Below are 25,683 nucleotides of genomic sequence, written 5' to 3' on the forward strand. Positions count from 1 at the left end.
TGGTCTTGGTTTATATGGTCTGGTTAGAAATGCACCATGGAATAACAGTTCTGTGGGTGTTTTTACCTGACAGGGTCAGGCACAGATGGTCCCAGAAATTTCATTATTAATGCCGTCATTAAGAAACTCAGAGAATTATACATTTCCCTGTAGCAGATTGAGGGGGGAGGGGATGAGTAAAATACAGTGAAAGGCAAACCACAGTTTTGCAGAAATGCCTTGGGATTTCCATATGTAAAAAGGTCTTCCCTGTTATGATTGATTGGACACAGACTGGGCTGGTGGGCAGCTGTGTGCTTCCTCCCTGTAAGGAACCCTGGGCTTGCCCAGAAGCTGTAGGGTTACCGATGGCACCCACTGGAAACTCACTGGCAGGTTCTGCACCCTGAAAGCTTCATGTCTAATGTGTTTTCTTTTCCCCAAGGAGTCAGAGTGTTCATCGAAAAGAAAGCACAGTTAACACTTTTAGGAACAGAAATGGACTATGTGGAAGACAAACTGTCCAGTGAGTTTGTTTTCAATAACCCCAACATCAAAGGGACTTGTGGCTGTGGTGAAAGCTTTAACATTTGAAACCTCAGGACTCCAAGCTCCGGGAGAGCCGGGATCTACCTGGGAGCTCACTGAAGAGATCATGTGATTGTTACGTGCTCAGAGTTTATAATGTGTGGCCACCTCATGGGGAAAAATAAAGTGATGCATTTTGGAAATCAAGCCAGTGTGCTAAGAGTCCCGAAAACTTGGTATCTGTATTGTCTGTAAAGCACAGAAACTGAGAAACCATTGGTTTCTTTGGGTCATCTGTTCTGTACAGAAAACTCTTACCCTGCTCTTAACACTGTAGCATTTGTGCTAGAACCACGTGGCCATTGCTTTGCTGGGAGCTGAGGAAACAGATAACAGGTGTGCCCCCATAGATCCTAGTGAATGGCTTGAGACTATGCCTGCTGGGTCCTTTCTCAACCTTTTGCCAACTAACTCCTAATCTCACAGTCAGGAAAACTGTGAGTAACAGCATAGTGGTACCCCACTTCCCTCTCACATTTGCCATGGCCTTTTGCATTTTTATTAGAAATATGATCGGATGCTTCATTTGCCCACTCAACAGTTCCAGACTTCTGAGTGATGGTGTCAGAAGGTGGAAGCTGCCAGACCTGGTCTCAGTCCATCCCCTAGGGCATGCTTCAAGATGGTTTGCTCAGACCTTTCAATTGGAAGCTCTTATAACAAGCAGCCAGCTAGTAACTCACAGCACCTAACTGTGTGTATGAAGACTAGATCCGAGTACAGGTTAGAAGAGCTAGGACCGGACCCAGCTCTCCCTTCCTCACAGGTGACACCAGTGCTGTATGAGATAGTCAGTGGAGGTGAGTGCTGGCCTGACTTCATGCCTGGGTAGCATTTTCATAAGACTCTCTTAATTTATGGAGATTGCATTAGTTTTCTTTTGAATGGAAAAGTCTTAGTTAAACCCTTTTGTATGAATTGCTACCTTGTTTGTTTAGAACTTTGAAACAAGTTTCTTCAGAGATCCTGCAACAGTGGAATTATTCTTGGAGCACAGGACTTATGGAGCAGAACATGGAGGTGTCTTCTTTAGAGTTCCCAATATGCATATACTTTCTGGTTCCTAAATGAAATTGCTGAATTTTTAGTATTTTTATCACCACTTTTTGAGTCGTGATTTCACGACCCTCCTGCTTCAGCTTTTTGAGACATGTGCTACCACACCTGGATCCCAAGTTTTTCTTCAAAGTGATCTTGACTTGACTTGTGTTGACATCTTAAGTAACCTCTGAGTTCTTTTGTAGGAGGCTGATTTTCATGAAGTAGCTGAGTTTAATAATTGCGCTGTTTACTAAAGTACCTACCACCAAAATGCACCAACTTGTAGTTTTATGATTGTTGATGAGTTTGTATCATAAATAGAATTGTTGATACATCTTGAATTTGTGCAATATTGTATGTAGAGATTATCAATTAAAAAACACAACTCCTTGTGGTCCTAATACTGCCTTTTCTTTTTGGGGGAGTTAGCTACTAAAGCCAGTCAGTCAGTTATGCTGCTGTCTCCAGAAGCCTGAGAACACACTGGAGGTGATGCTGTCTTGCTTTGCTGCCTGTTTGTGGTACACACACTCACACCCTACCACACCATCTCTCCAGCTGACTGTAGTGTGTGTGTTTGTGTGTGTGTGTGTGTGTGTGTGTCTGTCTGTCTGTCTCGCGCACGCGTCCCACCACACCATCCCTCCATCTGACACAGATGCTTCCAGTCATCCTCAGGAGAGAATTTTATCCACACTCTGGATGCTTTTCCCTTGGTTGTCTGAGCTTCACCTTCTCTTCCTTCCAGAAGGTTCTCAGCAGTTCAGATCCAATAGACTGTCCTGGACCTCACAGCCTAGAGCTCACACATGAACCAGACTCCAGGCTGTAACTCTTGTATGTGGAGTACATACTGTTCTCAAGCGGTAGGTCTGACAATATCCTTTTCATACTTGAGAACCTAAAGCATGACAAGAGTAGAATCTTTTATCTAATTAAATTATATAGGGCCTGGTGATGCTCTGAACAGCTACAACATATACTATTTTAATGACCTCTAGGGGTGAGAGGCAGATGGAGGGTGCCCTCAAGGTTTTGTCCTCTGAGTTGAGTTTTTAAAGACAAGAAATGTAGAGGAAAGGGGGAGAATGAACAAAACAAATTGGTTTGAAAAAATGTAGAGAAGCTATGCTCTGAAAAGACCAAGGCACAGGAAGGACAAGGTGGGAGGCCATGAAACAGCCTCTGAGTTCTGCAAGGGCATCAGTGTGTACAAGGGAGTCCTCAGAATACAACTACATTCCACCAGACAAGGTGCAAGCCTACAAGTATAGCATTGGAAGGCTGAGGCAGGAGGATTGAACATTCCAAACCAAACCTGAGTGGGGGGGGCAAGACCTCCCACCTTAAAAATACAAATGGAAGACAAAACAGCATTCAGAAGTATCAGTCGTGTGCTTATACAGCAAAGTGGGCTAGAAGAGGGTAGAAAGGGGCTATTGCAAAACTCGGAAGGGGACAGACAGGGACCATTGTGACTCAGTTTATGTGGGTACAGCAATACCTACAGTTTGGGCTTGGAGTTTTCTCTTACCCAATATTGAAACGTTGAAGACAGGAACTCAACTGCTTCAGTGTTCTTGCTCCAGAGGTGCATCATTCTTTCAGACAGAACGGCTCAACCTGTAATCTTAACAACCATGTCACTCAAGCCTCAGCCCTGACCAGGAAGATTCTCACATACCCACACAAACCCTGTGGCACCCCTAAGTGACATGTGGGGCATCAGATGTTGTTCCAGGAGCCTCACAAGTGGCAGATCTCTTTCTTCATATAACCTTGGTTAAAAACTTCACTGTCCTAATCAGGAAGCTCTGAGATGAATGGGTCAGGCCACTGTGGTTAAAAATACTCTTTAATGCATTTCAGAAGGCCAGCCCACTGTGCTTCATTGTTCTGGAACATCTCCCAGCCCCACCTCTCTGCACCTACAAGAATGGCTTTTTTTTTCTCAGACAGGAAAGGGAGTAGGAGTGGGGAAAAAACCCACAGGATTGGGGGTCTCTGAGATCCTCAGTACTTCCTAGGATTGATTCAGCAGGAAATGCCTCAAAAATAGCCTTTCTTGTCATGTTTTGATATGTAAGCAATCAGGAAACACATGTCCGTAATGATGTTCGGCTGAACTGTGAGCACTCATTTAAACTCCAGGGCATCAGTGACATGGGCCAGAGACAGGCTCAGCCCAGAATCAGCACAAACACAGCCAGCCTCAGGCATAGTGGTCTAAGGATGAAAACTAACCTGGATTTGATCCCATGGAAGAAAGAAAGATCCATCTGCCCTTGACCTCAACTGGTGTTCTCAAAAGAGAACACAGGGAACAGGGTCACAGACTTGTGACTACACAGACATGTTTGAGGTCATGAGCCAGTAGCCCAAAATTCCAGGGTTTGCTGGCAGAAGCTATAAGAGAATCATACAAAAGGTCTTTCCCAGCAGCCTTTGGGGGAACATGGGTTTACTGACACCTTCATCTTGGATGTCTACTTCCCAGACACATGCAGATGAGATTTCTATTATTTTAAAGTGCCTGGCTTGGGGAGGTTTGTGACAGTGTAGTACATGCTATCTGCCAAATGTCAGAATCTCAGATGCCCCGTGTGGTGATAGTGTGTTCCCCAATATATCGTGCACCCTAATAAATTTATCTGGCGTCAGAGAACAGAACAGCACTAGACAGACACAGAGGCCAGAAAATAGTAGCACTCACACCTTGATCTCTGAGTTCAAAGCCACACTGGAAACAGCTAGGCATGGTGACTCACACCTTTAATCCCAGGAAGTGATGGCAGGAAGCAGAAAGATATATAAGGCATGAAAACCAGGATCTAGAGCTGGTTAAGCTTTTAGGCTTTTGAGCAGCACAGTTCAGCTGAGATTCATTCTGGATGAGGACTCAGAGGCTTCCAGTCTGAGGAAACAGGGTCAGCTGAGGAATTGGCGAAGTGAGGTGGCTGTGGCTTGTTCTGCTTCTCTGATCTTCCATCATTCACCCCAATACCTGGCTCCAGGTTTGTTTTTATTAATAAGACCTTTTAAGATTCATGCTACATCTGGGGCCCAACTTGTCGGGTACAAATTCTCAGAAAAGCTACTTGCCTGTGGCCTTGTGGGCCCCAGCTCAGACTTGAGGTACATGTTGCCGGTTGTGGTGGCGCATGGTGTTTGGATTTACTGAAGGAGGCTTGCTAAAGAAGCTACAGCCGGGGCCGAACCACAAACGGTGGTGGGACCATGGAGGCAGCGGCTGCTGCTCAGAGTTGAAGGCTGCTTCTCTCATCATGTTGGTGACTGTGGTGATGCTGCTACCTGGGACTAAGGGTTTACTGCTGCTTGTTCAGAGAAGAATTGCCTGGACCATTGTGTTACTAGAAAGCACTGGCAAAGGTCAGTTTGGAAAAGTTTGGCAAGACAAATGGTGGGGAGAAATTGCTGTGATTTTTCTCTTCTAGGGAACAATGTTCGTGGTTCCGAGAGACAGACATTTATCAGACTGTGATTACTCCAAACCACAGAGGAGGCACAAAAAAAAAAAAAAAAAAAAAAATCTAAAGGGAACCATGACTACACCTAACAGTGACTTTGAAATCTTCAAAAAGATGACAGGAGCACACAATAACGATTCCACATGGACTATGGTAAAGCCAATAAGTTGATTAACACCACCAAAAGATCGACTTTGGACTACAAACTGCTCAGGACAATTTCGAGATGGCTAGCTGAGATGATCCAGCCTGACAGACTACTTGAACAAGGACTTGAAACAAGCCCTGCACTTTCTCATTATGCAGCAACTGGACAAATGATACAGGACTTGACAATTAACCCAAAAATTTTCTTTTCAAGATTCCCTAAAGATGTCTTCACCCCCAAGAAGCAGGAAGTAATTTTAAGAAAACGATGCCTACATTCCCAAGAGGTGGGGTGAATGGTTTTTGGGTTGTTTAATGAGTTATGGATATTGTCATTGTTTACAATGATTGGTTACAAGTTGTTAATTGCTAATGGTCAGGAAAAACGCTGAACAAGGAGATTAGATTCAGAGTTTTTGTTTAAAAAAAAAAGGATATAGATATGAGGTAGATCATTGACTCTACTCTGAGAAAAAAGATAAAGAAATAATAGGATAAATGGGTAGATCATTGAATCTACTCTAAAAAGAAAAAGGAAGATATAAAAATGACAAAAGGTAGATTATTGAATCTATTATGAAAAGAAAAAAGAATATGGATATAAGATAAAAAGGTCAATTATTGAATCTACTTTTAAAAAGGAACTACTTGTTTTACATAGGATAAGTAATGAAAATTTTTTTGTCTGAGTTTATCAAATGTTACTGGACTGGACATTGTTAGTATATATAATGGAGTTTTTTGCCTGAAGCTGTCAAATGTTAATGGACTAGACATTGTTCATGTAATTCTTGACTGTATATATTGTATATACTTATTGGATATTGTTTTTCTTGTATTGGTTATAAGCTTTTTAAATTTTAGACAAAAAGGGGAAATGTGATGATACTGTGTTCCCCAATATATCGTGCACCCTAATAAATTTATCTGGGGTCAGAGAACAGAACAGCCACTAGACAGACATAGAGGCCAGAAAATGGTGGCACTCACACCTTTAATCCTAGCCTTCTGGAGGCAGAGATCCATCCGGAATTGACAAGGTGAGGTGGCTGTGGCTTGTTCTGCTTCTCTGACCTCCCAGCATTCAGCCCAATACCTGGCTCCAGGTTTGTTTTTATTAATAAGACCTTTTAAGATTTGTACAACAGCCCCATCTTGGGATATCTTAGAACAGTTGAGCATGTGCCCCTAAACCCCTTACCTATGACTTATTGAGGCTTGCTCTCTACTTTCCAACATACTTAGTCTCACAGTACTGAAGAAGAAGCTAAACTATGCCCAGAGACAGGGCTGCTACTGTAGCTCACAGCCCTCCCCATAACAGCCTCACCACTTTATCTCACCTAGCAGTGCTGTGCACCACAAGTGGAGCTATTTCCACAGAAACATTTGCTTTTGAGAACAACAGAGAGAGAGCAAACCAAATGCACTTACTGGACACCTTACAGCTCCAGTTCAAAAGAAATGGCGATAACTGTACCACTTAGGTCCAGGACTGTCCAGTTTTGTGCCTGTTTAATAAGAACATTGGTGAGAAACACGATACTTGCATATAAGATGATGTCATAACCATGTGCTGGTTCTGAGACAGCCATGTGGTCTTATTTGCCTTGAGTGTCATCGTCTGGGAAATGCTGGCTAAATTCATATACTATTGCATCCATCTTGGTCTCTTTTTTTGTCCCTGTGGTTAAAATACTCTGCAAAAGCAACTTAGGGGAATGGGGTTCCTTGCAGCTCAGTTCAAGGTCTCAAGTTCATTTTTATGGAGGAGTCAGAGTGGCAGGAACTTGAGGCAGCAGCAAAGCACAATGCATCTGAAAAGAAGTGAAGCAAGGTGAGGGATGGACACATGCTGCTTCCAAGCTCCCTTTCTCCTCTTACACCATCCAGGAGCCAGCCTGGGGAGTAGCACCATCCACAGTGGCAGGTCTTCCCGTCTCAACATCCAGAAACCCCTAACAGGCAAGACATGCACAGAGAGGCCTATCTCATGGGTGATTCTAGATTCTGTCCTGAGGAAATAACACAAATCATCACAGCATCAGCTCCTTTATTTAGTGTCCATCATTAGGCTAGTGTCATCCATTGCATCTTGTGCACAAATCCTACACTTGTGAGACTGATTTCTTTGTATTGACATGAATCAATACTTAAGTTCTTCAAATAGGTTCTCAGAACTGAATGCTTTCTGAATAGGGTTGAGGGCACTCGAGAAAGAAAGCCAGTAATCGGCACATGGGATCTCATGAGAGTGTTTTGCACAACAAAGACATTCAGAGAAGAGACAGTTTCAAGAATGAGAGAAAACCTTTGCCAGCAATATATCCAACATAGGGTTAGTATCTAAAATATACAAAGAACTCAAGAAACTAAACATCAAGAAAATAATCCAGTTAGAAAATAGGTCCAGGAGCTGCACACAAAATTATCAAAATAAGAAATACAAATGGTTAATAAACATTTTTTTAAGTGTTCAAATTATTAGCCATCAGGGAAATGCAAATTTAAACTACTTTGAGATTCCATGTCATCCTGATACCAATGGCAGTCAAGAACACAACAGTGATGCTGGTGAGGATGTGGGGAGAGAAGAACAGTTGTCCACTGTTGGTGTGAGTGTAAATTGGTGCAGCCACTGTGGAAGTCAGTGTGGAGGTTTCTCAAAAACTTGTAATAGAACTTCCACATAATCCAACTGTCCCTGTCCCTGGGCATATATGAAAAGATTCAATGCCATCCTACAAAAACACTTGCTTATCCATGTCCATTGCTCCTGGAATCAGCCTAGAGGCCCATAAACTGACTGGTGAATAATGAAAATGTGGTAGAATGGAATTTTACTCAATCATAAAGAAAAATGAAATTAAGCAACCTGCAGGAAAATGGACCAAATGATATTATACTAAGGTAGTCCAGGCCAGCAAGACAAATGCTGTGTGTTCTCATGTGGATCCCAGCTTTGAATTTTCACAATTGTGTGTTAATTTGGAGTGTCTGGAGGACAGGAAGTTAGAAAGGGCCCAAGAGGAATGGAAGGAATGAGGCCTTAAGGGTTGAAGTGTTAGTAGAACTCAGATGCTATGAAAGTAGGGGCAGGGGCACTGGGGGCTAAAGGTTTAAGTGGAAACTGAGGCAGGGGATAAAGAAGAGGAGTTGACTGTGTGGGTTAACCAAACTGCAGATATATAAAACTCCCTTATAGAAATACACCACTTTACATATGATTAAAAATAGAATTTTTTAAAGGTCTGAACACATGGGTTGATAGGGTGTGCTTCCCTAGAAGACATGAGTAACTAAATGAAAATCTCAGTACTAGTATGGGATAGCTACCTAGGAGTAACTCGTCAGAGAAGGCCCAGAGGACCCTAAAACAATACAAGCTATTGATCGCCATTTGTCTTAGTGGCCCACCAGAACTAGATGGTGAGACTGTTATTGAAGACACACGCACTTCAGTTGCAACATAGAGAAAACTGAAACAGATCTCAAAACCTCCTCCCTAGTACCTGAAAAGTGACTCATAACTGGTCAAGGGCTTACAATAAGTGGCTGTTGAATGCTCTGCCTTTTATGAGACATCTATAAGCACCACTAAAGCCTGCCCAAGGCTCAGGGACACAGCATAAAAGCAAATAAAAAGAATACAAGAGCCAGAGGAGACACACTGTAAATACCATCTTCTGGGTATGGCATGGCTGTGGCACTCAAGAATTCATTGCAACTGTGGCAACCTACACAAGACCTGCATGAGATGAAGCTGACAACATTGACTGCAGAAGGCAGAACTGGACTCAGTGGAAGGGGCAGGGAGGGCTGTCGGTGGGAGATTGTGGATAGTTATCAAGAGAGATTATCTGAATGTATGAAATTATCAAAAGATAAAAATATTCAAAACATTGTAGCAATTGAAAATTTTCCTAAGTGATTTAAAACAATTCATTTCCTATAAATTATCTGGCTATAGAAAACAATTCTAACATTTACTGGGTGCTTACTAACTTACTTTACTATTGAGTTCTGAAGAGCAAGCCTAGCACCGTATGCCTGCTAGGCAAGCAGTCTACCCCAGTACACTCCTGAGCTACATCCCCAGACGAAGTACTTAAAGCCAGTATTAAACAGTTAATCACTTAACATCACAACCAACTCAGTACAGTGTTGCCCTTTCCCTGATAAGTGAACTAAACATGTATGTCAACGTCTGTTTTCTATAAAGCATTCTACTATATAAATAGACGAGACTCACAGCTCAGAAGAAGGAAAGGATGTACTTGGACTCACAGTTTGAGAAGTTTGAGTGCATAGTCCATTGACTTTAGAGATTTGAGGCCTATTATGAAGCAGAACAAAATGATAGAATTAAGATGTCATGAGGCAGCTGCACATAGCTCACAGTGGAACAAGCCCAAGCCAAACCAAATCCCAGCATGGAGATGGGACACAAGCATGAAATCCCACCCCTAGCCATGGAGCTATTAGCAATTGTTTGCTTCTGGGAGAGGGAGAGTGTTTTCTCTAAGTGCAGCCTCTGATAAATCAGCCATGTTCCAGGAGAAGGCCACACATCCAAGACCACTTGGGCTACACGAATTGATCTTGATGGGTTCTTTGTTTTTAAGAATACAAAATTGGATGGGTGGGGAAGAGTTGGGGGAGGAGATGAATATGATCAAAACATGGAACTCTCACAGAACTAATGCATGTTTTGTTTGTTCTAGTATTTTGAGGGGGGTTGTTTTGGTTTTTGGTTTGGTTTGGTTTGATTGGTTTTTCAAGACAGGGTTTCAATGTGTAGCCTTGGCTGTCCTGAAACTCACTCTGTAGACCAGGCTGGCCTTGAACTCAGAGAAATCCACCTGCCTCTGCCTCCTGAGTGCTGGGATTAAAGTACTCTACTACTGCCTGGCTAATACATGTTTTTAAACCAAGTTAAAACAGGCAGGAAATAAAAAAAGAGTCAGTGGGGGCCCATTGAGTTGGTGTCACAGGATGAAAGAGAAAAGGAGACCATAGGGTAAATTGTCTTCAAAGGCACCCAGTGACAGAGGACTTCCTGCTGTGAGCTACAGAAATATGAAGTAGGAATTCAGCTGACTATGGAAAAGCTATTACCTGGAAGAGTCAAAGACTTCCAGAGGATAAAGCCAAAACTCAAGGTGTATTGGTGATACTGGATTTTGAATATATTAGTTGTATCCTGCAGCAAATTTCTTATGTGCTATTGTAGCTTTCCCATTTGATTCTTTTCCCAAGAACTTCTAATAGTGTGATCAATCATTTATTGGGCACAACTTCCCATATACATTCCCCAGCTGTGTTTATTCTTCATTAGCAAACATCTGGCCAGGGCCATTCTCCGTACAAAAGTATTTCATCTAAGATACTTTTCTGCATCCAAGGACAAACTGCAGATAGATAAGCATTAGCTCATCTCACCTACAGATAAGAAAATAACCACTAACAATTAAATCCTTAACTCCTTACCTTCACCCTGGTTTATTTACACAAGACCCTAATTTAAGGGATTTACTGCTTACAATTCTAGCATAGTGTTTTGGACATCTGCTAGTTACTGAGTTAAGGTAGTTATTTCCCACTGACCCAAGGAGTTTACTGACAAGGCCAGGCAGATGATAGGTACCAAGCTTCATCTCATGTGCAAATTAAACTTTAATCCTCTCTCCTTTATCTCAGCCCAGGTGTTATTCCTAGTTCTAAAGATTCCTTCCTTAGCATTTAACTCAGAGAGAAAGTGCTTTTACTTACCAAATACTACACATTGTAATGCAGGTTGCCTAGCAACCGAGTATAATCTTCCTCCCCCCCCCCACCCTACCAGAAAGCAGAACAGCTGAAATAAACTGGGACAAAAGTGGCACCTAAGGAGAAAAAGACAGTTTTACTTTACTAGTGACTTATACTTACATATATAGACTCCTAAGGTTTTATCTAGCCACTTCTAAGATTATAGTCTGAGCACACAAATTCCTTTTTAGAATCCCCTAATTGATTTTAGCCCTTAGTTGGCCCTACCGGAGAACTCCCATTAGTCACTCCCCTTTTTGGGTTGTAAAAGAAAGCCTGACAGTCACTGCCTGGTGTAAACTCTTACCTGCCTTTATTACCCTGAAAGAATTCAAGCCTGGTGACCTCACTTTGGCCAGAGAGTTGCTGATTGTGTGTGTATATAAACTGGAAACTTGAGAGGGAACGAAGTGAGAGAGTTGCTGATTGTGTGTGTATATAAACTGGAAACTTGAGAGGGAACGAAGTGAGAGAACAGCAGAAGAGGGAGAGAGGAACCAAGTGTGAGAACAGAAAGGAAGCTGTGCAGATAGAACTGACTTAGAAGAATAAAGTGAATGGACTAAAGAGCTCGGTGTGCTTAGATTCTTTCCGTATCCCTAAGTTTAGAGCCTCAGCGGTTGTTAGATTCTTCTATGGACCCTGGGAAAAGACTATAAAGGGCTGGACCCTTACAGTCTTTAATAACTTCCATTAGTCCCTGCCTCTTAAGCTTCATACCATCTATCAACTGGGAGTCAGCCTTCATTAACACATGTGCCTCTGAGGGCCATTTCAGATTCAAAAAACAGGAGACAGGTTAGTTTGTCCATAAATGGGAGTTTGGGGTTCTGATGGTAGTTTTCCTAACTGTAAAAGCACTATGCCAGTGATTTTCAAGCTTCAGTGAATTAAAAATCACCTGATGTGTAGGGCTACAGAGGTGGCTCAGCACTTAAGAGTCCTGACTGCTCCTTGAGAGCACCTAGGTTTGGTTCCCAACACTCACCTGACAGCTCACACCCATCTGTAACCCTAATTCCAGAGGAACTGATGCCCTCTTCTGACCTCCAAGGGCACTGCACACATGGTACATAGACAAACATGCAAGCAAAACACTTACATAAATTTTTTTTAAGTTTTTTAATTACCTAAAGGAATTAGATAAAATGCATATCCTGGCAGAGCATGATGGGACACATCTTTAATCCCAGCACTTGAGAGGCAGAGATAGGCAGATCTCTGTGAATTCAAGGTTAGAATTCCAGTCTAACCAGGGCTAAACAGAACCTGACTTAAGAGAATAATAGTATAAAACATATCCTTAGGTTTTACTTACCAAAAATCAAATGAGCCTTAGGAAGTAGACATCAACTTTCACCCAAATGACTGGATGCAAGAGGTCTGTAGTCACACTTTGAGAAACACTGCTCTGCATTGAGATGCCATTTAGGATTGTTATTTTATTATTAGTTGCTATATATTACCAATATATAATAATTATGATTATAACATGTTTCAACACTATCTTGCCTCTTGTGCAGCTGCAGTTTTCCCAGCAACATTCATTGCACAGAAACTGATTATTCATTGATCTATTCAATTAGAAAAATACCTAGACAACCCTTATATATGAAGCATGTGAATGGAGAAAATCATTATCTGATAAACGAAAGATCTGCTGTGATGAAGAGTGACAAGGAGTCCCACAGGCTCTCTCAGGACGCTGAGTCTTCATCCTTGATGTAGCACTAAGAAGTTAGTGACATGCAGAGTGATGTCATGTAAGTTTCCCTTTTTTATGGGGACACACACAGGCCAAGCACAGCTGGCTCACTGTTTGCTTTTGCTCGGACTATGCAAGGATCTTCAGGCAGGAAGTACACTCGGCTTCTGGCAAGGCACAATAAGTGGGTGACCTGAAATGATGTCTTAGTCACTGTTCTATTGCTATGAAGAGACACCATGACCAAGACAACTCCTGTAAAATAAAGCATTTAATTGGGGATTTTCTTACAGTTTCAGAGGTTTAGTCTATCATCATCATGGTGGCAGGCAGGCAGGGATGGTCCTGGAGAAGTAGCTGGGCTACATCCTGATCCACAGAGAGGGAGAGACAAGGCCTGGTGTGGGCTTTTGAAACCTCAAAGACTACCCCCAGTGACACACCTCCTTGAACAAAGCCACATCTTCTCCAACAAGACCACACCTCTGCCAACAAGGACACACCTCTTAATCCTTCCCTGAAAGCTCATTAACTGGGGACTAAGCATGCAAATCTATGAGCCTATGGGGGCCAATCTCAAAACACCACAAAAAGTGACACTTGTATTTCAGATTCTTGATGGTGAGCACAAGAGAGACTTATGATCTTCCAACTGAGAGAGATAGGCTACAAATGGATGCACTTAGAAACTGCCTCAACCTCATCCATTGCAAAGCTCATAGTAATTTGGAAATGTGGTAAAATTATGAAAAATGGGCAGTGGATATCCATGATTCTCGGAATTGAAATGGTAATTTCCCAAGTGTTTGGGAAGCTGTCGAGGTTAATTTCAGAACCTGCCTCCTGTGCTTGATAAAGCTGTGTCATCATGCTTTTAGAGTTTTGCTTTTAGAGAATTGTGACTAGGGTTTTAAGGGATTCCAAACTCTAAAGTTACCATATGAGCATATAAATATCTAATGGAGGGCAAAAAGTTCAAGAAGTTTATCAACTTCATCTTTGAAATAGTTCATAGGGCAAGCACATACACACACACACACACACACACACACACACACACACACACACGCACACGCACACGCACATGCACACACAGGCATACACGTACAGTCATAGACACATATACACAGGCACATGGACACACACATTCACATATACTCATGCTGGAGTAGAACCAAGTCAACTCTAATATATTGCCAAGGGGTAGATCCTCTTAATGTGTCCTCAGGAAGGAACATAATTCGTGTTTGCAGAGACTATATTAGTGATTCTCATATAATCAATCTCTTGGTGAACAAGAGTGTACCTTCCTCCCTAATCACTAGGACCCTGTGACTGAATGATCTCCTGAGGAAATCCTCAGTGTGTTCAGTAGTGAGTCCTCCATCCTATAGGCTGTGCTCTGTCCACCTGTACTGTGAGTCCTCCATCCTGCAGGCTGTGCTCTGTTCACCTGTACTGTGAGTCCTCCATCCTGTAGGCTGTGCTCTGTCCACCTGTACTGTGAGTCCTCCATCCTGCAGGCTGTGCTCTGTTCACCTGTACTGTGAGTCCTCCATCCTGCAGGCTGTGCTCTGTCCACCTGTACTGTGAGTCCTCCATCCTGCAGGCTGTGCTCTGTTCACCTGTACTGTGAGTCCTCCATCCTGCAGGCTGTGCTCTGTCCACCTGTACTGTTAGTCCTCCATCCTGCAAGCTGTGCTCTGTCCACCTGAGTCCTCCATCCTGCAGGCTGTGCTCTGTTCATCTGTACTTTGTGTTTTAGTGGACTCCATGAATCAACTTCTCAGAAATAAGTTCTTCATGAGGTCAGGGTTACACTGTGCCACAGTGTATACTTAGTACTGAAATAGAGTTTCTAGAGTTTCATGGTCAGGAACATGATAAGAAGGTCAGTCAACTATCTCTGCTCCTATCTAATACTGCAAATACAGCAAAAGAAATCAAGGAAACAATCTTATTCATAATAACCACAAAATTGTGTCTTAGTATAAATATATCTGGGGAAATTAAAGACATCTCCAATGAAAGCTTTAATGTTAAAGAAAGAAATCAAGAAGTCACTAAAAGATGGAAAGACCTCCCATGCTCATGGGCAAGAAGAATCAATATTTGTGAAAATGACCATCCTATTCAAAATGATCTAAAAATCCTAAGCATTCCTGTTGTAGGATAATCTTCTCATACACTGTGTAAATATGTGCCATTGTGATTGGTTTAATAAAGCGCTGAACAGCCAATAAGTAGACAGGAGAGGTTAGGCAGAACTTCTATGCAGAGAGAGGAACTCAGGGGGATGAATCTGACACATCAAGAGATGCCAGTGAGATACTGAGGAAGTCAGACATACATTATGGAGGAGAGGTAAAGAACCACATGGCAGAATGTAGTGGGTTAAGTTATAAGAGCTAGTAGGACAAGCCTAAGCTAAGGCCAAGCTTTCATATTAAGTCTCCATGTCATTCTTTCGGGGCTGGAGGGCCAAAGAAAGTCTGGCAAAAAAGACTAGCTACATTTGGCATCCAACGTGAGGCACATAACTGGAGTCCACAGCTCGAGGCATGCAGAGGTGCAGGCCCTGCTATACAGCAGAGCACTTAAATGGCACACTGCCAATGGGAGGCTATTGTCAGACATTTCTCTCCCACCCGTCAATCCCCAAATAACCATTCAGAAGCTTAATATTACTTATAAATGCTTGGCTTGTTACTAGCTAACTCTTACACTTAAATTAACCCATATTTTTTTTAAATCTATGCTTCGCCACATCGCCCATTGCTTGTTCCCTCATTTTCTATACATCCTGCTTCCTCACTGCTGACTGGCATCTCTAGACTCAGCCCTTCTACATCCCATCATTCTCAGTTAGGCTTATCCTGTTCAGCTATTGGACAGTCAGCTTATTCACTAAGCCAGTAATACAACATATTCACACAATATACAGAAGGATAATTCCACAGCATTTTCCCCTTTTTTAAAAGGAAGGTTTTAAAATTAACATAGTAAAATTATATACAACAAAACAGTTATCAATTAAAAATTATAGTTACAATATCCAGTTTATTTGTATTTGACAAAATTAGAGAAAATACTCTATTATCTGTCTTATCTTGGTGAGTCTAAAGATTTATACCTAATTTGCTTTCTATTGTAACTAAGGAAAACTATAAGTTTAACTATTTAGTTTTTAACTCCATCAAATACCCCACAAGGATGAAATAATACCTAATGACAGGGACATGTAGAAAAGGTTTCTGAGTTGATTCTAAAAGAAATTGAGACTTCATCAATTAGAAGGAATAGACCCAGCAGAAATTGTAGTACCTTTTACTAATGCTGAAATTTCCTCTTTATGGGAAGAAAATGAACATAAGCAAAGAGCTTGCATTAATTTTTTGGGAGACATTAACAACAAATATCCCAAAGCAAGAGAATTCAGTTTTTATTATAAAGAGAACTAACTGGGTCCTTCCTCACATTGTATAGGGAACATCAATACATTCTATACTGATGCAAACAAATCAGGAAAGACAGGTGATAAATCAGGAAATTTAAATAAAGTGGCTCAAAGCTCTTATGATTGTGTTCAAAAGTCAGAATTGTATGCTATTATCATAGTATTAGATTTTCCAAAACCTCTTAATATAGTTACTGACTCTCAATATGCAGAAAGTTGTTTTACATGTTGAAAGTGCTGGATTTATTCTAGATGATTCAGAATTGGCTTTGTTGTTTGTTACAAGAAATATTCAGAAATGGAAATTATCCCCTATATATAACACATATCGGATCCCACATGGGTCCACCAGGCCTTCTACTACAAGGTGATGGTGAAGTTGATCAACTATTACTAGGAAATGCATTAGAAGCCTCAGAATTTCATAAGAAACATCATGTCAATAGCAAGGGTCTGAAAAAAGATTTTTTCCCATCACTTAGCAACAAGCAAAGGAAATTATAAGGAAATGTCCTACTTGTTCCTTGTATAACCAAACTCTACTACCTGTAGGAAGCAACCCAAAGGATACTCAAAGAAATGAAAATTGGCAAATGGATGTGTTTCATTTTGCAGAGTTTGGAAAATTAAAATATGTATACTATATCATAGATACATATTCAGGATTTCAATGGGAAACTGCTTTGAGTTCTGAAAAAGACTGATTCTGTAATCACACATTTGTTAGAAATTTGGGCATCATGGGAATACCCATACAAATTAAGACTGACAATGCTCCAGCATGTCTCTAGTAAAATGAAAGTTTTTTGCTTATTACAACATAAAGCATATTACAGGTATACCACACGATCCTATAGGGCAAGCAGTTATAGAAAGATCTATTTGAACTCTAAAAGATATGTTTAATAAACAGAAAAGGGTAATAAAGACCCCTATAGATAGATTACACAATGCTTTATTAACTTTAAATTCTCTAAATGCTCGTGAGAAAGGAATGACAGCTGCAGAGAGACGTTGGACAGTAGAAAAAACTGCTGAATCAAATCAGCCTATATATATTAAAGATGTGTTCACCTTAGAATAGAAACCAGGATATGTGTTACATTGGGGAAGAGGTTCTGCTTTTGTTTCCACAGGAGAAGAAAATCTATGGATACCATCATAATTGATAAAGACTAGATTTAAGCAAGAGAGACCGCTTCATTAGAAGAGGCAATAATAGTTCATCAAACAGCATGACTATTCAATCTAAACTAACTTATAAGACTAACAAATGCTTTTCATTTGATCAGATATAACTTGCCAAAAGGGAAACTCCCCAAAGTTAGGGCTGGGGCAGGGTTTTGTTTTTGTCTTTCCAGGAGAATGAAGGCATCCAGCTAAGGAATCTGAAGACCACTGGCCAAATGAGACATTTGAAGTAAAAGGACAAATCATCCAGAGAAAATGTCCCAAGAAACAGAGTAAATTAGCCTATTGGTATATCACATTTCCAACAGGATAAAATTTCATAAATCTTTCAAATGTTTGTTTCTGCTGTTCTCTACAGACATAAAATACAAATGATCTTTTTGTACTCACAGTTCAATTAAAAAAATAAAGCTAGCTTTGGAGTTGGAGTGTGGCTCTCTCCTTCTCTAAATCCAAGCATGCTTGTTTGGAAAATCCGAAATCTCTGTTTCATGTCAGAAGAGCCACCTGATATGGGACAAAAGAAAAACCAAAATTAAGGGACTATTCTTTTGCCACTAATCTCATAATTCTTTGGTTTTATTTTGACTCTTTAAAACTTTTCTTAAGGTATAACTATTATCTCAAAATTTATAAGATTTATATATATATATATATATATATTTAAACATTTGTCATGATATTAATGTTCATATAGAGTACTAATTAATTCTAGAAAAAGGCTTCATCTAGTTTTCTGTACATGATTTCAAATTTAAGTCTCTATCAGGTAACTATGAATTAAGTTTTTGTGCTCTGGATGTACATAACAAATTATGGTCCTTTAACCTCTTTGAGATCTGTTGCATGTGATATTAAAATGTTTAAGTTTTCTGCAGTGAACCATGACCATGCCTAACAATGACCTTTGAAGTCTCCAAAAGGAGGGTGGGGCCCCACAATGAGGATTCCAACTGGACTATAGTAATGCTACCGAGCTGACAAACACCACCCAAAGATTGGCTTTGGATTACAAACTGCTCAGGATAATTTCATGGTGGCTAGCTGAGATGTTCCAGCCTCTCAGACTACTCTAGCTAGGACTTGAGACAAGCTCTGCACTTTCCCATCACACAGAGACTGGACAACAAATGATACAGCTAGCTCTCCCAGGACTTGACAATTATCCCAATTTTTTTCAGGGTTCCCTAGAGATGCTGTTGCCCCCAGGCAACTGGAAGTAATTTTAAGAGCATGATGCCCACATTCCCAAGAGGTAGGGTGGGTGGTTTTTGGTCATTCAGTGGGTTATGAATGTATGTCATTGTTTAGGGGGGTTGCAAGCTGTTAATGGTCATGGTCAGGGAAAAAAACTAAGCAAAGGAGGTTAGATTCAGGGATCTCTTTCTGAAAAGAAAAAAAGGGGGGATATAGGAATGATAGGATAAAAGCATAGATTATTGAATCTACTTTTAAACTAAAAAGCAAGTATTAATCTCAAATATTTTACATTCATATGGATTTTTATATATTGATACAAATTTAAGGTTATTTTTGCTTTAACATACTGTATGTTTCTACTCTTGTTTAAGGTACTGTACCTATGTAGCTCATTAAAAAATGAGAAGTTCTAGTCCTTAAAAGATATTATAAACTATTTAGTATAATTGAGAAATGCAAAGTTAGTAGTTAGTCATCTATAACAATCAAACTTGTAATCAGGTATGTTTTCAAGGTCAAATAGATGTTTTTAGATAGATAGATGGTCATTAAACACTTCAGAGATCTACAGACTATGGCGTTTATGATGTTTTAATAGCATAAGGCTTTTCATCACAGTGAGATACATCTGCTCCTGGCAGCACCAGTCTACTTCAGAGAAGATGATGGGCATTGAAGAACCTTACATGGAGTTTGCTTTTTTTGTGGCAAAGTTAGCCACTGTACAGGATATTGCCCTTCCCTTGACTGCTGACAATATGTTGTCTATGTTGGACAAGTAGGACACAAAAGAAAGGACTGCTGAACTTTGCCAAGACAAGGTAGGACAGTCCTTTAAAATTCCTGCTTCACAGAAAAGTCTGTCAGATATTCTAGGCTTGTAGGCCAAAGATGGATGCCCCAACATTGCAGAGGAAACTTGGGTGAATGTCCAGGCAGCCAGATGTCTTTGTCATTTCTATAGTTTTGGAAGTTGCTTGCTCTGTGCTTCCTGTTTACTCAGGTAATATTTTATCCTTCTTGGGTCTCTGATGGGGTTGAAGACTAGATAGTTATACCATTTTCTTTGTTACAAAATTCAGAAAAGAAACTCACATGAAAGATGTAAAGTTTATAAAGGTTGAGAGATATAAAAGCTTAAGTTGTTTATCTAATAAAATGCTTTAAGGTCTAAAAAGATATTTTTAGGTTGGTAATACAAGTTATGATCAAAAGTGGTTTAGGTAGAAAACTTTGGACTCATCAGTATAGGAGAGATAATGGAGGAATTTCTCCGAATTTGCCAAATACAAGTGGACTGGACATTGTGAATGTAATTCTTACTTGATAATTGTTCTTATTGTATATAGTTTTCCTGGGATAGAGTTAAAACCTTTCCTTTCTATTTAGACAAAAAGGGGGAAATGTTGTAGGATCATCTTTTGTACACTGTGTGAAGATATGTTGTGAGTGGTTTAATAAAGAGCTGAATGGTCAATAGGTAGGCAGGAGAGTTTAGGCAGGGTTTCCAGGCAGAGACAGGAACTCAGTGGGATAAATCTGGTGTGGCAAGAGATGCCAGTAAGACACTGAGGAAGTCAGACATACATTATGGAGGAGAGGTAAAGAGCCATGTAGCAGAATGTAGATTATTAGAAATGGGTTAATTTAAGTTATAAGAGGTAGTGGGACAAGCCTAAGCTAAGACCAATTATTATTATAATTAATAATAAGTCTCCATGTCATTATTTGGGGGCTGGTGGCCCAAAGAAAGTTTGACAAGAAAGACTAAGCTACACATTCCCAGTCAGAAGTCCAGGACAGTTTTTCTATGACCATGAACACCAGGCCAAGGTCTCACCACCCACAGGGGCTGAGCTCTCCCACATCAATCATTAATCAATAAAATGCCTTACAAACTTTCTTATAGGCCAATTTGATGGAGGCATTTTTTTTTTTCAGTTGAGGTTCCCACCTCTCAGGTGACTCTAGCTTGTGGTAAGTTGACAATCTTATATCAACTTGACATATTACACATCACTTTTTAACTAGAACTTTTTATCATTTGTCCCCAAGGTCTCATTAATATCAATATTACAAAACATATTACAAACTTAAAAGTCCAACCATCTTTATAAAAAATCACTTTAGAAGTTCAATCTCCTTAAAAAAAAAAATCAAAGTCTCTGTAAAACTCCAAAATCTCTAAAAGTTCAAAGTCTTCCAACTGTGGGCTCCTGTAAAATAAAAAGTAAGTTAAATACTTTTTTACTTCAAGAAGAAAGAACCAGGGACCATCACAATCTGAACAATGCAAAACCAAACTCCAACAGTATAAATAACTTGAGTGTCCAGAAGTCTGAGATTAACTCACAATGTCCAGGGCTCCTCCAAAGGGCTTGGGTCACTTCTCCAGCTCTGTCCTCTGCAGCACACGCAGCTCGTCTCCTAGGCTCCATCGGACTCCACTCCACTGCTGCTGCTGTTCTTGGTGGTCATCCCATGGTACTGGCATCTCCAACATGCTGGAGTCTGCTGCTGCAACTGAACTGTGCTTTCAGCATGACCCCTCCCTAGGCTTTCTTCAGGGACTCCAGCTCTGCCACACAGTGCCACGGCTCAGCTGCTCTTCATGACCCCTTCATGCCCTCAAACCAGTACCACCTGGGTGACACAATACCAAGTTCAGCTGCCAGCATGAGTTGCAAGCTCAGTCCCTCTAGAACACAGCTTCGGTGTGCTCACCCTGAGAAAACACTCCCAGAAGATTTCTCCTCCGTGATGCTGGTCTCTTCTTTTTTTTTTTTTTTTTTTTTAAAAGATTTATTTATTTATTATGTATTCAGAAGAGGGCGCCAGATCTCATTACAGATGGTTCACAATGTGGTTGCTGGGAATTGAACTCAGGACCTCTGGAAGAGCAGTCAGTGCTCTTAACCTCTGAGCCATCTCTCCAGCACTGCTGGTCTCTTCTTAACTACCAATAATCTCTTAACTAGCCGTCATCAATTGTCACAGCAAAGCAAAGCCTTCACTTCAGAGGTTCTGGTTTCTTGTTACTCACAGCTGATTCATCATGCTAAGCTAACCAGAACCACAGATTCTTAACTCAAAATCTCAGATGTCCCTGATAGAAAAGTCTCTGCTTCCCTCTGCGCATCACAAGCCAGGTCCCTCAGCTGTGTTGCTCCTAGCATCATCCTCCAACCTTACAGGTTTCACAACTAACCAAGCTTTGACAACTTGGCTTTTCCAAGACAAAGTCCTCCCCAAACCATGGGTCTGTTACAGCAATACCCCACAAACCTGGCACCAATTTCTGTCTTAGGGTTACTAAAGCTGTGATAAAACACCATGACCAAAACAACTATGAGAGGAAATGGTTTATTTGGTTTACATGTCCCAGAATCAAGTCCAATGATGGAAGCCAGTCAGGAACCTAGAGACTTGGGCTGGTGCAAATGCCTTGAGGGGGTTCTGCTTACTGGCTTGCTCCTTATGGCTTGCTCAGCTTGCTTTCTTATAGAACCCAGGACCTCTTGCCCAGGGTGCACCACCCACCATGGACTGGGTCCTCCCCCATCAATCACTAACTAAGGAAATGCCCCATAGGCTTGGCCACAACCAGACCTTCTCTGCTGTGCTGGGATTTTTCTCTGATTTGAACCTGTGCAGGTCTTACGCATGATGTCACAGTTGGTGAGTTCATGTGTGCATCAGTCCTGTTGTGTCTGAAAGACACGGTTTTCGTGGGTCATCCATCACTGCTGTGTCTTACAGTCTTTCTGCTTCCTCTTCCAAATAGATCCCTGAGCCTTGGGGGGAGGGGCTAGCGAACATAGACTTTTTAAAATTCATACAAAGCTTGGAAGTTTTGTTTTCTACAAACTGTCTTTATTGATGTTGACATAGTAGGCATTCAAAATGTTTTCATATACTCCGTTCTCATTACAAGACTCTGAATTTAGAAGGCAAGAGAAATATTACTTATCGCAGAAGTATGTCACATACTGTTACTCCCAGGAGAGAAAGCAAGAAGGCAGAGAGGATGCTGGCACTGTGAACCTAGCAGATGACCAGGCGCACAAGACAACTCTACTTCCAAATTGGCCAATAGTTTGTTAAAGTCATATTCTCAGCTATGACACCGCTTTCATTTTAAGATGTCCTAGGCTTTCTATTGCTGCAACAAAACACCATGGCCAAAAGGCAACTTGGAGAAGAAAGGGTTTATTAGGCTCACATTTCCACATCACTGTTCAGCACTGAGGGAAGTCAGAACAGGAACTCAAGCAGGGCAGGATCCTGGAGGCGGGAGCTGATGCAGAAGCCATGGAGGGTGCTGCTCACTAGCTGCTCACATAGCTTGCTCAGCCTGCTTTCTTTTGGTTTTTTATTTTTTATTTTTTGGTTTTTTTCAAGACAAGGTTTCTTCTGTGTCGTTTTGGTGCCTTTACTGGATCTCGCTCTATAGACTAGGCTGGCCTCGAACTCACAGAGATCCTCCTGCCTCTGCCTTCTGAGTGCTGGGATTAAAGGCATGTGCCACTACCACCTGGCCTCAGCCTGCTTTCTTATAGAACCCAGGACCACCAGCCAGAGATGGCCCTACCCGCCGTGAGCTGGGCCCTCCACCATTGATCACTGTCTTAGGGTTTCTATTCTGTGACGAGACACCATGACCATGGCAATTCTTATAAGGAAAACATTTAATTGAGGGGGCTCGCTTACAGTTTCAGAAATTTAGTTCATTATCATCATAGTAGGGAGCATGGTGGCATGCAGGCAGATGTGGTGCTGGAGGAGTAGCTGAGAATCCTACATCTTTCAGGCAACAGGAATTCAACTGAGACACTGGGTGGTATTGTAGATGTATCCAACCTTCCCATCAAACAATAAACACAGAACCAATGCAAAGAAGAAAGCCAAGAGGTCAGAGCCAAGAGCCAAAACCTTACCCTTCCTCCTGCAGTGGTCCTACCTCTCCGAACCAGAGCTACCCCTGTGTTAAAGTCTTTATATAGAGTTCCTGTCCTGCCTTCTCATTGGTTGTAAACCCAACCACATGACCGCCTCCTCACAGCCTGTCTGTATAGGCCTCCAGGTTTTCCATGATTGGTATTAAGATTAAAGGCATGTGTATCCAATAATGGCTGTATCCCTGAACACACAGAGACTTACCCAGCTCTGCCTACTAAGTGCTGGAATTACAAGCGTACGCTACCACTGCCCTGCTTTCCTATGGCTTGCTAATAGCTCTGACCCCCGGGCAACTTTATTTATTAACATACAAATAACATTTTAATACAAATAAAATATCACCATATTTCCCCTTTTCTATTTTAATAAAAAGGAAAAAAAGAAAAAGCTTATAACTAATATAAGAAAAACTATATACAAAAGGATAATAACTATATACAATATATACAAGTAATAAATACCTAAACAATGTCTAGTCCATTTGTATTTGACAAATTCAGAGAAAATAATTTCATTATCTATCCTATTTTGGTAAGTCCAAAATGTATCCTAATTAATCTTCAACTATAACTAACTAACCTTCAACTATAACTAACTAATCTTCAACTCCCTCAGAGACCCAAGAAGGAAATAATATTAGCTAACAAAAATAAAAACAGGAAGTGCACATAAGCAACCTCCAAAAAATTTGTGAGTTGACAGAAACAGACAGCTGTCTGGACAGTCACCTGAGGTTTCTCCGAAGTGCTGGGGCATCATCTTCAGCCTATAGGCCCAGCATATCCGACAGACTCATTTGTGAAGCAGGATGTACACAAGGTCAACAGTTCAACCTCACATTGAGTGAGAGTAGTCCATGTACCAGAAACACCTGAATTCCACCAGTGTCATGTCATGATTCAGGATTTCAAATTCTGGAAATTGCTGATGGTTTTCCAACTCAGCTGTCCATTCTTCCTGGCTGTGTATATATGGCTTCATCTCAGCATCCCATTCTTCTCCATATCCCTCCATCAAATGCCAGTCTACTATTGAGAGGCGTGAGCTTAGTTACTCTTCAAGAATAACTGTTTCAGCTGCTGTTCCATTGCACATCAGAGGCCATCGGCCCATTGCCTGTTCAGCTGCCTTCGAAGAAAAGGGCACTGTACCTTTTTCGAATTGCGAAGGCCACTTCAGGGATGGTGCCATATTGTCCTGGCCTCTGAAGATGCCTTTTGATAAAGCCATAACCACACTTGTTTTGGCAAGAATCAGTAATCCTTTGTTTTATGTCCTGTTTGTCCATTTTGTCCTGTTGATTCGAGGATACTTTGTTGTCCAGTGGCTAATTTTTGCCACAATGAAAGTTAACTCCATATGCAGTTTCTTCAATGCCCATATTTTCTCTGAAGTAGATTGGTACTGCCAGGAGTCGACATGTCTCATAGTCATAACAAAAAAGAAAAATTTTCTAAGTTATTAAAACATTTTAAATGCCATATTCTGTAGATCTCTGAAGGGTTTGAAGATAACCTGTCTATCTAAAATATATCTACTCAATCTTGAAAACATACCTAATATAACTACAAGTTCTATTATAATATCTAACTACTAACTTTCATTTCTTTATATCCTAATAGTTGGTAATAACATTCAAGGATCAGAAAATTGCATTACATTGTTAGATGAACGGTACAATTAGAAAAATATATATAACATTTTCTAACAATATCAATTTCAATATATATAATTTGTATACAATATAAAACAATCCAATCCAATGTAAAGTATTTACATTTTTCTTTTCTTTCTTTCTTTTTTTTTTTTAATAAGAACCTTAAATCTAATCTCCTTTGCTTAGCCTTTTTCCTAACCCTTGACAACAACTTGTAACCAACCCCCCTAATCAATGAAAATTATCCCAGACCCAAAACCCATTAAAAGACCAAAAAAACCAACCGCCCTGTTGACCATTTTAAAGGTAGAGCTGTTAATGTTTTTGGAAGATTATCAGTTGTTGTGCCCTGTTCTTGTATGACATGGATGGCTGGTGAGCACTCATTAGAATAATATCTTTTAATATTTCTCTCAGAAACATGTACTAATTTATGATTTGTTTCTGAGATTGGAGGGAT

At 40.7% G+C, this 25,683-nt stretch overlaps 1 protein-coding gene across 6 annotated transcripts in view; it reads left to right on the forward strand.

Moving 5' to 3' along the window:
• Isca1 (iron-sulfur cluster assembly 1) overlaps window positions 1-25,683 on the forward strand; it is a 53,552-nt gene that overhangs the window by 14,392 nt on the left and 13,477 nt on the right. For 2 of the 6 annotated variants that reach the window (XM_052728057.1, XM_052728054.1), the window contains exon 1: window positions 18,100-19,428. The exons of 2 other annotated variants lie outside the window; for them this stretch is intronic. Coding sequence is in view for 1 of the 4 variants with exons in the window: in XM_052728060.1 (XP_052584020.1) it covers window positions 425-573 (149 nt within the window). In the remaining 3 variants the exon portion in view is untranslated. Of the gene's footprint in view, window positions 1-424; window positions 2,010-18,099; window positions 19,429-25,683 lie in introns of those variants that run through there. 2 more of the 6 variants (XM_052728055.1, XM_052728060.1) reach the window with 2 other exon arrangements.

The sequence above is a fragment of the Peromyscus californicus genome, unplaced genomic scaffold (assembly GCF_007827085.1).
Source record: "Peromyscus californicus insignis strain IS unplaced genomic scaffold, ASM782708v3 Scaffold_8__1_contigs__length_139910024, whole genome shotgun sequence".
NCBI classification, from domain to species: Eukaryota; Metazoa; Chordata; class Mammalia; order Rodentia; family Cricetidae; genus Peromyscus; species Peromyscus californicus.